General features: G+C 40.6%; 1 protein-coding gene and 1 long non-coding RNA gene across 3 annotated transcripts in view; one reads left to right on the top strand and one right to left on the bottom strand.

Annotated features, from left to right (window-relative positions):
- Positions 1-2,023: 2,023 nt before the first annotated feature.
- Positions 2,024-15,747, bottom strand: part of LOC123515056 (solute carrier family 49 member 4 homolog) — a 34,783-nt gene continuing 21,059 nt past the window's right edge. For both annotated transcript variants that reach the window (XM_045273449.1, XM_045273448.1), the window contains 2 exons: positions 2,643-2,825; positions 2,024-2,456 (listed from right to left, as the gene is read on the bottom strand). In XM_045273449.1, coding sequence (XP_045129384.1) covers positions 2,350-2,456; positions 2,643-2,825 — 290 coding nt within the window. In that variant the 3' untranslated portion in view covers positions 2,024-2,349. The remainder of the gene's footprint in view (positions 2,457-2,642; positions 2,826-15,747) is intronic.
- Positions 5,449-7,166, top strand: LOC123515058. Its single transcript, XR_006677749.1, has 3 exons — positions 5,449-5,496; positions 6,433-6,507; positions 6,791-7,166. It is a non-coding gene; the product is annotated as an uncharacterized LOC123515058 (long non-coding RNA).

The raw sequence follows: 15,747 nt of genomic DNA on the forward strand, positions 1-15,747 counted from the left end.
ACGTCTTATAGTGATCGTAGACGATGTGGTGGCAAAGGCAAGTGTGACATGAGTGTTCCAATCCACCTTCTCGATCTACTATTATAAGAAAAAAGAAAAAAAAAACAATATCCAGTGTTACGTACGTGCGTGTTATATAACGCATCATTAACACCTGATCGCTACGTAGAGGTTAATCATAAAAACATGTGATAATTTCGTGTTTTTGTCTATTACTAATATAAAGAGTTCACAGACGAGACGTTATTTTCTTTGTACTCACAACGCAACTTTAGTAAACTTTAGTAAATGCATATCATACATCAGTGAAAAATCAGATACAAATTCTAATCAGAAAACAAACAAGAAAAATAAGGATATTTCTTAACATGATAATTCAATCACTACAGTTTACTAACTATCTCTATCTGAGGGAACGGGAACCGTTATCATCTGCTGGACAATACCAGAAACTCTTGATCACTAATCAGCTGTATCACAGAAATCTGTAGAAAATGCATGGTAAACCACTCATGCCATACCACAAAGAAACATTGACACCATCTCTTGCATAATGACGAACATAAAATCACCGAGAATTTTCATGTGTCGTGGAAAGACGAAAACCATGTACGGTCAACACGTGTCTCACATATACCAATATCATCAGAAAGGAGTATGTTCATGAAGCTGAGAAGTTTTACATAGATGATGAAACATTTAGAAATAAGTTTCTTTCTATCTATCTATCTATATGTCTGTCTATCTGTCTATGCATCTATCTATTACTTAAGACTTTGTACTCATTAAATGCTAACATACTACACAATTATCTTCTGCTCCTTATCTTCAACAATACTGTGCCAAGACTCTTCTCTCCCTCGTCCATTATCAACGCAGCATCAGCTTTGAGGCAGAGATGGTTCGTTCGGCCTTTCTCCGTATCAGATAAAGTCTTGGGACAGCTTGTCGTTCCCTCCAGAGCAGTGGTTCCCAACCTTTTTTGTCCCGTTCCCCCTTTTCCAGTCACTTTTTCACCTGTGGACCCCTACAACGAAATAGGTTAAGCGGACCACTCATGACCATCCCAAGGGCCAAATTTGTCACGTGGGCCGTGAGTTTGACACCCCTGATACCGTTAGCTAATTTAGAGCAATTCTAGCATTCAGTTTTAAGGATTGTGTACAGTAGTATGAATTTTATTCAGAGCCGCATATCTCCTAATTCCAGTATAATAAATAAAAAAATAAGTAGAATCTCTATGGACCCCTTGAAATTCTTCCATGGACCCCTGGTTGGGAACCACTGCTCCAGAACAATCACCAGTGTGAAAAATACAACCAGTACATGAGCTATCTCATGTACGCCGTGGTGCAGTGGAACCATGCGCGCTTTGGGGTCCGAGGGGTCTCCAAGCGCACGGGTTCGAATCCTGTCCACGGTCCGAGTGTAGGTTGGGCTTCCTCACTCGGGGCAACGGTTTCCTAGCGGGTGGGCTTTCAGATAGGTGGTACCCGAAAAAGTATCACCTTTAGCCCATAAATTCCCGTGAAAAGCCCACATTGTATAAAAAAAAAAAAAGTGAAATGCATCTGATTTTAGTTTTTCACTCATCAATGGCCTGAACTGGTGTTGGTTACCCAGCTTCTCAATACCTGAGTTGCCTCATCTTTCAATGCATCAGTACTTTAGAAGTATTATATGACAACAAAATACAATGTTTAAAACAACGACGACGACGACGACAAAATACATTAACCACTATTATCATTATCACTACTCCTAGTAATGATAATAATGATAATAATAATAATAATAATAATAATAATAATAATAATAATAATAATAATAATAATAATAATAATAATAATAATAATAATAATAATAATAATAATAATAATAATAATAATAATAATAATAATAATAATAATAATAATGATAATAATAATAATAGTAATAATAATAATAATAATAATAATAATAATAATAATAATAATAATAATAATAATAATAATAATAATAGTAACAATAACAATATTATTAATAAGAATAATAATAATGCCCTTAATAGTATTAATAATAACAGATCATTATCATGACAATCATATCCATCAAATTATCCTAATTTTGCTATCCTGTCTCTCCCGCTTGTAGTGTAGTTAGTGAGATCCTCACCTGCTTGAACACAGACAATCATATCTGTGTGCGTAAAATCAAAGTTGCTCTTGTGATTAAGTCCTAAGTATACAGTACATACCACAAGAGTAATTCTGTGTGTGTGTGTGTGTGTGTGTGTGTGTGTGTGTGTGTGTGTGTGTGTGTGTGTGTGTGTGTGTGTGTGTGTGTGTGACAAAGAATAGAGTTAGTGCGTTAGTCAGTGTCAATGGTCATCCTTGTGGTGGGGAAGGAGACGGCCACCAGCGGCACGATGGTGATGGAGCTGCACAGCGTCAGCGTGTATGTCGTCCACAGGTGCACTGCAGAGGAAATGGCGTCAAAATAAAACAAGGTACAAGGGAAACTATACAGTATGTCATTATGTGTCATGGGGCATTAACAGAAGAGGCATAATCAGGAAAGTACAAAAAGTAATAAGTTCAAATTCCAGAAAAGTATTAAAAAGGAAGAAATGAGGCAGTGGAGGGATAGAGATGAGACCTTACATGAATCGGGAATATGGAAGAGGAACAGGAAAACCATCCCCGTCACGTTGTCCGCGGCGATCATCACAGCAGTCACTAGCAGCTCTGGTGAGGGGTACACCAGGTCGATGGCCATCTCCATGAAGAGCGGCAGTGTGCTGAGACTGAATGACAAACTGCCCACCGCCGTCACGTACACTTGCCCTACCAGGAGTGTGCCACATGTGAACAGAGAGTAGGTTAATATGACTTTCTAAGAATAGTACGCATCTTAATCTACAAGTACAGCTCCTTCATAATTATGGTAACAGTTACTGTTACTACCACTGTATTACTGCTGCTGCTGCTGCTGCTGCTGCTGCTGCTGCTGCTGCTACTACTACTACTACTACTACCACCACAACTACAAACCGTACATCTATGTCAGTTTATCACTCTATCTTCTATCTACCTGTTCACCAAGGCTATGTCTCTTTATCTGACTAACACAGAGCCGATTTTTGCTATGGGCAATGAGGGCGACCGCTCAGGACGCAATCATTTTGGGGGCGCACGAGCGCCCTCAATAAAAAAAAAAAAAAAAAAAAAGCCTAGAGAAAAAAAAATTCGCCTGTTTTTCTAAACTAATATCGCTCATTTCCACGTCAAGTTGGTGCAGTGGGTGGTGATGCACCCCTATTACCACATCAACTTGTTGCTGAGAGTTATACAGGTTATGTATGTGTGTGTCAGAAAAGGTGAGGGGGGAGGGGAAAAGGGGATCAACTTGCTGCTGCAGAGAGAGAGAGAGAGAGAGAGAGAGAGAGAGAGAGAGAGAGAGAGAGAGAGAGAGAGAGAGAGAGAGTGTGTCACTCAGAGGAAAAGCAAGGGGGATGGGGGGCGGGGAATAGACGGACACCTCTGCATTATTACAATACCATATCCTCTTCCCCTTCCCCGTGGGAAGGGGAAGAGGGGAGGGGCGCCAATGGATTATTCACCCAGGCTGCAAACTAGCCAGGACCGCCTCTGGACTAACAATTGTTACGACCACAGACTCTCCCTGTTAAGTATAACTGAATCAGGTGGATTAGCTTTCCCTGCACTGTCACTTCAATATTCTGGTGTAGGGCTAAAAAATATGCTTCCAGGGGCTTCTATAGCTTCCTGCAGTAATCAACAAAATAGTCATAACCCATGCTCGGTCCCTCTTAATTTTAAGGGCTGCCTCTGGTCTTGGCCAATCTTTTTGTGCTATCAAAATATATATATATATATATATATATATATATATATATATATATATATATATATATATATATATATATATATATCGAAAAGAGGTCACCACCTTGTTTTACCAACCAACATGGCGGAAAATATTAACACGTTGACATCATTCCTCGATCGAAAGGAATCATCAGACATTTCTAAGGTGAGACATTTACAGTACACAACATATGATTATGAGGATTGTAATGTGCTATGAGCTGCCATTCTCCTGAGAATGACAGGCAACTGAGACAAATCATGCACCTACGATAAAAAAAAAAAAAAAAAATACAACCCATTAGTTGAAGTGTCATTCACAATCTCCCATGCAGATGACTAGATCATTTCCCTAATCTTGCTAGAACCGAGGAGAATGCACATGCCGCTACACAACAGCCAACACACAGATTTGATCCTCTCGGCCCAAGCCTACACATGTGAGGGAAGCAATAGGATTTACTGTACAAAGCACGACAAAAATACGACCCCACTCAGATTGCATACAAAATGGCTGGTAGTTCCAGCTTCCTCCACCAAAATACTAATACACAACAGAATTTATCCGCGCCAGGGAGTCCCAGTTTGTTATATCTTTATGCCACTCACCAATATAGTCTCTCAACTGACCAATGTAGCCTCTCAACTCACTCTGGAGGACTCTACGTGTAAATGACGGGGATCTACCGCCTTTCACAGCAGAATATAAAAGAAGTTATTCTGACCGAATAACGTGAATTATCTCTCAATGGTGCCGGTCTGGGGTGCTGGGACGTGCCAATAGTATTATTGTCATCCATATTGCGCCTTAATTGAGGCGGGTTCATATGTGACTGAAATTGCAAGTCGTTAGAGGTATCAGCTGAGCCCTTCTAGTCGGACCACGCCCTTCTAGTCGGAACACGTTCACACATAGAGACTGGGAGTGGGAAGTAACGGCTGGTAGGTAGGCGGGAAGTGAATATAAACAACTACTCAACAAGATGTCTTCCTCTGGTGACGATGACGATTGCGATCAAATCAAATCATCACAAATATTCAATCCTCACCTCCAACAAAACCCTAAAGTGGGATTTTTTTTTTTTTTTTTTTTGCTATAGAATTCACTTTCAACGTCCCAGATGGGCATCCCAGATTTGCTTTTTCCCTCACCAACTTCAAAATCTTCTCTACATCGCAGTGATGTTAATTGTACGATAATTATCGTATTTGTACGATAATATGGCTGTTTGTACGATGTACGATACATAGGTAAGAATCATACACCAATATACGATAATTGAGTGGCAAAGTATTTTTTTTTTTTTTTTATATTTGTGATAAGGTACTGTAATAATTGTGTAAAGAAAAAAATATCGATGCCAACATTTCAGAGCGAGAGAGGGGCTGGGGACTGGGGAGGGAAGGAAAAAGGAGAGAGACGCTGTCAGTCACAGTCAGTGTCAAGTGACAAAATGATCTTATTAGTGTGACTCTTAGTGTTAGTATGGTGAAGGGCGAGTTTTCCTTCTCTTATCATATGTTCTATTTGACGTATAACGGTATGAAAAAACAAAACATTCTCATTATGTGGCAGTAATGGGCAACAATAAATAAAGAAATAAATAATAACGGTTTTCCAGTGTAGGTCAGGGTTGCCAGAACGTGCCAAAAATGGCATTTTTTGCCATAAATTTAACATTTTTCGAAAATATGCCTTTTTTCTTTGGCAGTAGTATAATGGTGCCATAAAATGCCAATCTTTGTCGCAGAGTTGCCATGAAATGCCAAAAATTACAATTGCGTGTATATGACTGGAACCAAAAATCATACCCGTATCGCGTCATTCGCGTATAGAACATGTATGAGCCCCAGGAGAGGAGGGTTGACTGACTCGATCTACTCAGTTTCTTATTGGATGTCAAGGCTTTCCTACGGCTGTGTCACTGTTGATCATCGGTATGCCGAAAACGAAACCTTTATCAGGGTACTGGATGAAAGAATTTCAAGGTAAGATATCAGAAGCTACTGAAGAGGAACAATATTCCTCGTGATTTGTGTGTCAGGTTAATTAAGGAACTTTTGTAGACCTGATGTTGAATAATTTTTGTTGCAAGGATTTTGTTGTAACAGAAGAGATGGTAAATAGATTCAATTCAAGTATGTATGCACATGATACAAATGAAGATGATGTTGATACATTTGATGATGTTGAATTAATTTCTGAAATTTTGCAGGAATAAGTGTGTGTGTGTGTGTGTGTGTGTGTGTGTGTGTGTGTGTGTGTGTGTGTGTGTGTGTGTGTGTGTGTGTGTGTGTGTGTTAATATCAGCCCAAAACAGTAGCATTATTTTCAATAAAGGATTATCGCTTTTAAACAGGTAAAGTTTTTTTTTTTATAATTTGAAAAGATTTAATATTTATTTTAAATAAAGGATTGTAATTTTTTATTTTAATTTTCTCTTTCCCTTGATAAGTGCCATAAACTCTGCCATTTTCGAAAAAAAAATTGCCATAAAATGCCAAAAATCATGAGCACAGCAGCCAATGAAATATTGCGGGACCTGGCAACCCTGGACTGTAGGTTGTGTTGCGGAGAGTGATGGACTGACGGTTGACTGATACGTTGACCCCTTGGAGATACATGCACATTGACACTGTACGTAAGCTTTTATCAATATACAGTTTTCATTATATATATATATATATATATATATATATATATATATATATATATATATATATATATATATATATATATATATATATATATATACACACACACACACACACACACACACACACACCTTTGTGTAACCTTTGTATGTGTAGTATGTCATTTGCATATGAAAATGAATGAAAATTAATGAAATCTTCAATACAGTGTATAATGCAGTTCTGATGTGTATATTATTTTTCCTTTGGATGTACGATAATATTAGGCAAAATACGATAATTCTGGTGGTTCGGTACGACAATGTGGGCTAGAAAAGTTAACATCACTGCTACATCGACACATTTTCAAATCTTTCTCCTTGACGTTACAACGTAAACAAAGTCGCAAATCGACCGAACGAGACCAACATGTTGGGCTCATTTTGCACCGATATGCAGTCAGAAACCCAACTGACTTGCAATTTCAGTCGCATATTGACATGTAAACCCACCTTTCAGAGCGAAGTCAGGGAAAGAGGCGGTACAGTACACAGACGGGAATTCCTCGTAAACGGCAACTCACACGAAAGGAATGACAATCTTTAAAAATAATCTACGAGGAGCCTACAACAGACTTTCTATGAGACCTGAGACGATGTTGACTTAACGGTGGCGTTGTTCCTCTCTCGGGCAATCTACTTTGTGACTCTCAAAACAAAGGGATAATGGAAAGTGGGTGAAATTGTCATGGGAATGACAGCCTTTAGGTGCTGCAGATCTTACTGAAACGTGAGGAACTAGGCTACGCTTGCCTCTCATCCCTATTCTATTTCTGGTGTTGCAATAGGCTATATCTTTTCTCTTCTTTCTTTCTCGTAACACTATTTATTTAACTGTCTAGAGCCGACGCCCGAGTTTAATAACTACTATATAAGATTGACCATGATGAGTTCCACAAGGCACTAAACGAACTTACTTTTAGGAAAGGAAAGCTGGAAAGTCTAATAACCGTGACAACAGAAAGACAAGATAATAGGAGTTTTTCCCAAGGGGCTGTGATGGCAGCAGCCTTTAGCCCTTTACTTAGCGACTGACTGGACTGAAATATCTCAGGGTCAATAATTTTCACGCCATTTGTCCCCTCATTTCCCTTTATTTTGGTTACCTCTTTTGGACCTGCAAGTGGACTGACAACTAGGTTGGTTTTTTTTTTTTTTTTCGTTTTATGTTGCCCTTGATCAGTTTTCCCTTCTTACATAAAAATAAATAAAAATACTACTTGCGGTCAAACACAGGCCCACAACGATTTGGGCGCCTCAGAGGTGCTCAGACAATACTAAACTTCAGTTGTATTGAATCATTACGGAAGCATTAGAATTTTATATTCCCTTGAGCCTCTTGTCAGGGCGGTGTAGCTTAAAATCGTGTTCACTGTAAAATGACTAAAATCGTGTACCACCCCTAATCAGGGTTGCCACTCACAAAAATATTAAAAGCCAAGATTACCCTGTAAAAAAAGCCAAGATTGGCAAAAAAAAGCCAAGATTGTCTGGATCGTAAATAACACTTAGAATTATACGCCAACATCAATAATACCACAAAAATGGATCTTACCTCATCCATAAATACATGATGATGATGATATTGTAGGGTGTTGCCTTTGTAACGGCACCGCATTGATGTATTTTCTTTTTTCCTTTTTCTTCTTCTTCTTCATTCTTTCTTTTCTCTTTTCTTTTCTTTTCTTGATTTTGTCTTAACTTAAAAAAAATGCAAAAAACAAAAAAACAAAAAACGCAACGCAACAAAAAAAAAAAAAAAAAAAAACGCAAAGCAACTAAAAAAAGCGGTTTTTCTTTTACTTTTTCTGTTGCAGCTGCATCAAAATGTTTTTTCTATGGTTCCACATTATTTAAGGAAGATTGGAAGGGGTGGGTTATCTACATCGTCAGGCTCCCAACTATGCAGAGTTGCCTCATCATGTTGACTAGTTCTCTGGACATAACGTTGGTGACACTTGCCAGTTTTTACATCACTGATGAGTGATGGGGATGGTTTCCATGCGTAACATTCTCCTCCATGACGTGAAATGGCTTGTTTAGCAAGTAATCGATCTGCAACTGCCTCTGCTTGAAGTCTGTTTGCTTGCTTAGTTTTAATTATGTTTACCATTGAAAATACTCTCTCTACGCAAGCAGAGGAATGGGGTAAGGCTAATAAGCCACACATTAATTTTGAAAGCAAGTGATACTTCACATGATTATTGCCATCTTTGACAGTTAGTATTTCTTGCCAGAATGAAGTTGCCTTGTCACTCATGTCTCTCAAACTTTCTTTTGCTGTAAGTAGGTCTTGCCACTGATTTTCCAAATCATCATAATCTTCTTCCATAACAAGAGTTGGGAAGTGTATTGCAAGCTTAACAATTGACTTGACACGTCTGTTTGGGTTTAGAGATTCTTTGGGTTCAATAACCTGCAGCTTAGCCAGTACACAGTCTTCTGCAAGGGGAAATCTCTTTTTAATCTGCTTACACAGCTCCACTAGAAATTTTTGACAATCTAACAAGAACCTTTTCTTTACTCCTTTGTCTGCTATTGGTTCTCTCAACAGATGTGCCTGGCATCGACCACCCAAATTAATGTCTTCTAGATTCTTGTACAGAGAATTGTCACAGGGATCAATATCATCAAGTTTTTTAGTTAGTACCACATCTTCTTTGATAAACATGGCAAGTATACTTCTGTACTCATCTGCAATTATAGCATACAGCGATCCCAGTCTGAAATATTCAGACTGAAATTCCAGATTCATCTTTTCTACTTTGCCAATGATGTAATTAAAAAATAGAAGCATATGTTTAGTGCCACAATTTACCAGAGTCTTGTATATTTCTCCTGCACCGTCGAATTTCACAGATTCCGTTCTCATCTCAGCTTCAAAAAAGAGTTTCAGGGCATCCCACTGCTCTATTATCCTTGTGATAACTTGTCCTCTGGACAGCCACCTTATCTGTGACATCTTAAGCATTCGATGTTTTGGACTGTGCACGATATCCTGTATTAGTTGAAATTGATGATTACGCTTACTACTTCGAGCGAAATAGCAACAGACATCTCTTAAAAACTGCTCCAAAAAGGAAGGCAAATGCGCACAGAGCGCAAAGGAGTGACATGTACATCCTAAAATGAATACCGATGGCACTTCATGTTTTAGAAAGGCTTGGAACCCATTATTTGTGCCCAACATGGCTGAGCAGTTATCACTGGCAAAGCCAATTATATTTTGGAGAGATATATCTTTGCTTGCAAGCAAATTCTTAACAGCCGTAAACAAGCCTTCACCACTGGCATCTTGAACCTCAACAATATCAAGTAATACATCACAAACTTTACCTTTCTTTTGATCAAAATACCTCACCATTACTGCAAGGATCTGGGATACAGATATATCTGTGCTCTCATCAATTAGTAGAGAAAACGCATTTTCCTTACATATTTTAGCAATTTCTTCACGTTCCTCAAGAGCAATACCATCCCTCATTACATATGAGGCTTTAGTCTTCTTCAAAGACATACTCTGAGCTATTTCACATTTGGGAAACATCTTTTTTAATACTTGTATCAAATGATCTGTTTGCTTAAATGGTGTCCCATGCTCTGCCATGAATGCAGAGAGCAAAAGTTCAGCTTTACTTACGTCACTTGGAAGATCATTTTCATTTTTCTTCTTGATAAACGTATCAATCACCGTGGCATTTTTCTTTGCCTCATAGTTTTTCACATGTTTGTTGGAAATTTGTGGGTTTTAAGCTTAAATTTATTGCAGTTTTCAACTTGGTGTCACACACTGTGCAAATAGCTGTGTGTTTATCTTCAGGATCAATTTTAAGCCAGTCTTTGAATTCATCATCCTTTAGCCATTCTTGTCGCACTGCTTGCTTGTACCATATTTTCATTTTCTTTTTTGGTGGTGTACTAGCTCCACTAGGGCCACTGGTTACCTCCCTATCACTGTCACTAAGTTCCTCTATATCACTCATATTATCAATTAATTAATATAATGCAAGTTTGACCTGAAACAAGACGGACTTAAATGCACATCCAACGATCAGAGGGGCTAAATACGAACTGAATACGTGTCGTCACGGTCTCACCCACTCATGAGGTGCGGCGGTTCGACACGTATAGTTCCTGTCCCGAACTCGTCCCGCCCCGTCATGTCGAATCCCAGCGGGGGAAGGGGGTTGGGGTGGGAGCCTGGGAGGGGGTCTCTCTCTCTCTCTCTCTCTCTCTCTCTCTCTCTCTCTCTCTCTCTCTCTCTCTCTCTCTCTCTCTCTCTCTGGTGCAGACAGTTTTTTTTCAGGAATGATGGGCCAAGATACGGGGGCAAGAACAGGAAAGTAAGGACATTTTCAGTGCTGAAGTTGAGAATGTCCCAAAAAGCCAAGATTTTCACATTTTATAAGAAAAAAAGATAAGCCGACAAGGTCTATGTAAAAAAGCCAAGATCTTGTCCAAAAAGCCTAGGAGTGGCAACCCTGCCCCTAATGCGCATGTGCCACTCGCACTCAGGGAAAAATGTCCTACCCACCTGGCAGTAAGTCTGGAATCACCATCATAAGCACTAAGCAGACAAGTCAGCCATCTCTTTTAAGCAAGCTCTGGCGCAAGATAGAAGCCTGTTCGTCAAACGCACCTGGGCCTCCGCCACAGCTGACATTCTGAAGGAAATAGGAGCCAGCCACATCTTCCAGCACTTACAAAAAGACGACTGTGACGAAGCATACGAGCCAGCCCCACCCTGGGAAATCGACTGCATCACATTCACCGTGCATTCTCTCCCCGGGGCGAAGAACACTCTAGACCGGGCTACCTTGCTAACAGAAGCCCACAGAGCATTACTGGCAGTTACCAACGACGGCGCTGATGTATACTTCAACCGATGGTTCAGTCGACACCAGCACCTCTCGGGCTGCAACAGTCTTCACCTCACCACACACAACTGGCCTCTTCAGACTGACAGACGCCTCCTCTACGCTTCAAGCGGAGCTAGTGGCCATCTGGAAAGCCCTTGAAGACAGCCACAATAGAAACAGAAATGTAATCATATACACTGATTCTCTAGGAGCCCTACAAGCTCTGAAACACAGAAAGCCCAAAGATAACGTCAGCCTCACAACAAGAATTCTTGCCATAGCACGAAACATCATAGCCCAGGGGAGGACGGTTTCCATGAACTGGATTCCCAGCCACGTCGGAATCCGAGGGAACGAAGATGCCGACACAATGGCAAAACAAGCACTAAAGCTGCCATATGCAAATGCCCACTTACAAAGAAGTATCTCCCAATTAAAAAAACATTATCAAGAAAAGAACCAATGACCAAATCAAAGATAGTGTACAACGAAATGCACTACAAGGATCAAGAAGCTCCAACTGGTATACACACACAATGAAAAATCCATCCAACTTTCCCAAAACCGCTAATAAGAAAACACTGAACGCCCTCTACAGATTCAAATTTGGCTACAGATGCCTCTCCGAGATCACTAACAACCTGCCAGATACATGCCAACATTGCGACAAGGACACGCACGCACCACTAGCACACTACCTCACAGAATGCCGCCAAACAGCACCCTACATTAATAGGAATCTAGGAACGGCAGAAAACATAATCTAACAAACGGATTGGACCGCATTAGCTATCCTAGCACTGCAGTTCCCACCGCCAAGGTGAAAACCTATTCAAACACCACCATAACAGATGTTTCTTGCGGACAGCGACTGAGGGGTGTATCTGACGGTCACCACGAGTGAGCGAGTCAGACTCCCCTCAGTAACAGGCTGCAAGGAAACACACCTAATATGATTAAAAGGAAAAATGCAGTAGGCCATGACCAAAGGCCCGCGTCACGCAACCAACAACAACAACAACAAGCACAGCCACAGAGTGCTTGGATATGTTGCATTGAAAGGTTGTCTGTTGCTCTATCTCATATTTACAACCGTTTACTCTGGTGACGTCCGCTCTCTTCATATGAAACGGAAACAAATATAAAAGCATCTTCCCCCTCCCAAACTCTTTTTCTCTGTCTCATTCATATTCTCTCTCTCTCTCTCTCTCTCTCTCTCTCTCTCTCTCTCTCTCTCTCTCTCTCTCTCTCTCTCTCTCTCTCTCTCTCTCTCTTATTCTCTCCCGCTCTTATTCCCTCCCTCTCTTATTCCCTCCCTATCTCTTTTATGCTCTCTCTCTCTCTCTCTCTCTCTCTCTCTCTCTCTCTCTCTCTCTCTCTCTCTCTCTCTCTCTCTCTCTCTCTCTCTCTCTCTCTCTCTCTCTCTCTCTCTCTCTCTCTCTCTCTCTCTTCATATAGAAACTGAAAGAAAAATAAAAGTATCTTCCCATCTTCTACAACAGCTCTGATTGTTCTCAGTAATAGGGGTTGCTGCTATTGTTATTGCTTCTACTACGTAGTACTGCTGCAGTTACCACTACAACTACTACTTTTTTTTTTTATGCAGGAAGGGCAACTGGCCAAGGGCAACAAAAAATGGATAAAAAGGCCCACTGGGTTGCCAGTTCCCTTAAAAAGTCAAGTGAGTTATCCAAAATTCAGGGACAAATATCCTGAGACCTCCCTCATAAAAGAAGTCAAGTCGTAGGATGATGGAAATACAGAAGCAGGCAGGGAGTTCCAGAGCTTACCAGAGAAAGGTATGAAAGATTGAGAATACTGCTTAACTCATGCATTAGCGAGTTGGAAAGAATAGGGATGAGACGAAGAAGAAAGCCTTATGCAGCGAGGCCGCAGGAGGAGGGGAGGCATGCAGTTAGCAAGATCAGTAGAGCAGTTAGCATGAAAATAGCGATAAATGATAGAAAGAGATGCAACATTTCGGCAGTGAGAAAGAGATAGAAGACAGTCAGAGGAGGGGAGTTCATGAGACTAAAAGCTTTTGATTCCACCCTATCAAATAAAACGGTGTGAGAGGAATCCCTCAAACGAGCGAAGAGTACTCTATGCAAGGACGATTATGGCCTTTGTACAGAGTTAGCAGTTAGAGGGACGAGAAAAACTGGCGGAGACGCCGCAGAACACCTAACTTCATAGAAGCTGTTTTAGCAAGAGATGAGATGTGAAGTTTCCAATTAAGATTATGTTCAAGTGACAGGCCAAGGATATTCAGTGTGGAAGAGGGAGACAGTTGAGTGTCATTGAAGAAGAGGGGATAGTTGTCTGGAAGGTTGTGTTGAGTTGATAGATGGAGGAATTGAGTCTTTGAGGCATTGAACACTACTAAGTTTTCTCTGCTCCAATCAGAAATCATAGAAAGATCAGAAGTTATGCGTCCTGAGGCGTCCCTACGTGATCTGATGACTTTCTGAAGGATTGGTTGTCTTTGAAAGGGCGTGGAAAGATGTAGGGTTGCATCATCAGGATAGGAGTGGATAGAACAAGAAGTTTGGTTGAGATCATTAATGAATAATAGAAAGAGAGTGGGTGATAGGACACAATCCTGAGTAACACCAATGTTGATAGATTTAGGAGAAGAACAGTGGCTGTCTACCACGGCTGCAATAGAATGGTCGGAAAGGAAACTAGAGATAAAGTTGCAAAGAGAAGAATAGAAAAAGTGGGAGGACAGTTTTGAAATCAAAGCTTCGTGCCAAGCTTTCGATATGTCTAACGCGACAGCGTAAGTTTCACCGAAATCTCTAAAAGAGGATGACTAAGACTCAGTAAGGAAACCCAGAAAATCACAAGTAAAGTGACCTTGATGGAAGCCATACTGGCGATCAGATAGAAGATTGTGAAGTGGCAGATTAAGAAGCTTTCTATTGAGGATAGATTAAAAAACTTAAGACAACCAAGAGATTGAACATATAGGGCGGTAGTTTAACGTATTAAAACGGTCACCCTTTTTAGGAACAGGCTGAATGTAGGCAAACTTACGGCAAGAAGGAAAGGTAGAAGTCGATAGGCATAGTTGAAAGAGTTTGGCCAGGCAAGGTGAAAGCACGGAAGCACAGTTCTTGAGAACAATAGGAGGGACCCCATCAGGTCCATAAGCCATCCGAAGATTTAGGCTAGTGGGGGCATGGAAAACATCACTCTGTTATGCGTTCAGCACACAGAGATGGGTCTCTTATACGGAAACAGTAATCATTCCAGGGAAAATCAGCATAATACCTCCTCAGGTCCCCTCCCCCCACTGGCAGAGGCAAAACGCCAGAGGCAACTGAGGAGTATTTGGAGAAATAGGACAAAATACAGAAATGAGATTGTGATTGGAGGTGTCCAACGGAGAAGATAGGATAATAGCATATGCAGAAGATCTAGAGGTAAGGAAAAAATCAAGAATGTTGGGCGTGTCTCCAAGACGGTCAGGAATACAAGTAGGGTGCTGCACCAGTTCCTCTAGGTCATGGAGGAAAACAAAGTTGAAGTCTAGTTCACCAGGATGGTCAGTGAAAGGAGAGGAAAGCCAAAGCTGGTGGTGAACATTGAAATCTCCAAGGATGGAAATCTCTGTGAAAGGATAGAGGGACAGAATGTTGTCCACTTTGAAAGTTAAATAGTCAAACAATTTACTATAGTCAAAGGATTTATGGGAGAGATAGAGAGCACAGATAAATTTAGTCACAGAGTGACTACTGAGTCAAAGCCAAATGGTGGAAAACTCTGAAGATTCGAGAGCGTGGACAGGAGAGTTAAGTTGTTGCGCACATAGACACAACATCCAGCTTTGGAGCGAAAATGAGGATAGATAAAGTAGGAAGGAACAGAAAAGAGGTTACTGTCAGTTACCTCAGACAGCTGTATTTCGGTGTGGAAAAGATTAAGTTTAGTAGAGGAGAGGTGGTGTTCCACAGATTGAAAATTAAATCTAAGACCACGAATGTTGCAGAAGTTAATGCAGGAAAAGTTGAGGGAGATGTCAAGACATCTGGGGTCGTTATCAAGAGATGAGTCTAACCTGGGGACATTTCTGATCCCCTCCCCAGAAGGAGACTTCGAGGCTGGGTTTGGAGTCGCCATTTTTTTATTTTGAATTTTAAGTGAAGGGTGTATGTGTGGTAAGTGCATGTAGTTTTATGTGAAGGAGGAGAGTTGTCTTTAGAGGACAGGCTGTGACTGCCCCCTTGAGTTGTGAGACACAACTAGCTTTAATGGAAGGTTCACAGCACCAACCCCTGAACTAGGTCTATTAGATCTCGCTGGGAGTAAATTATTGTTTCG

The sequence above is a fragment of the Portunus trituberculatus genome, chromosome 38, assembly GCF_017591435.1.
Source record: "Portunus trituberculatus isolate SZX2019 chromosome 38, ASM1759143v1, whole genome shotgun sequence".
Taxonomy (NCBI): Eukaryota; Metazoa; Arthropoda; class Malacostraca; order Decapoda; family Portunidae; genus Portunus; species Portunus trituberculatus.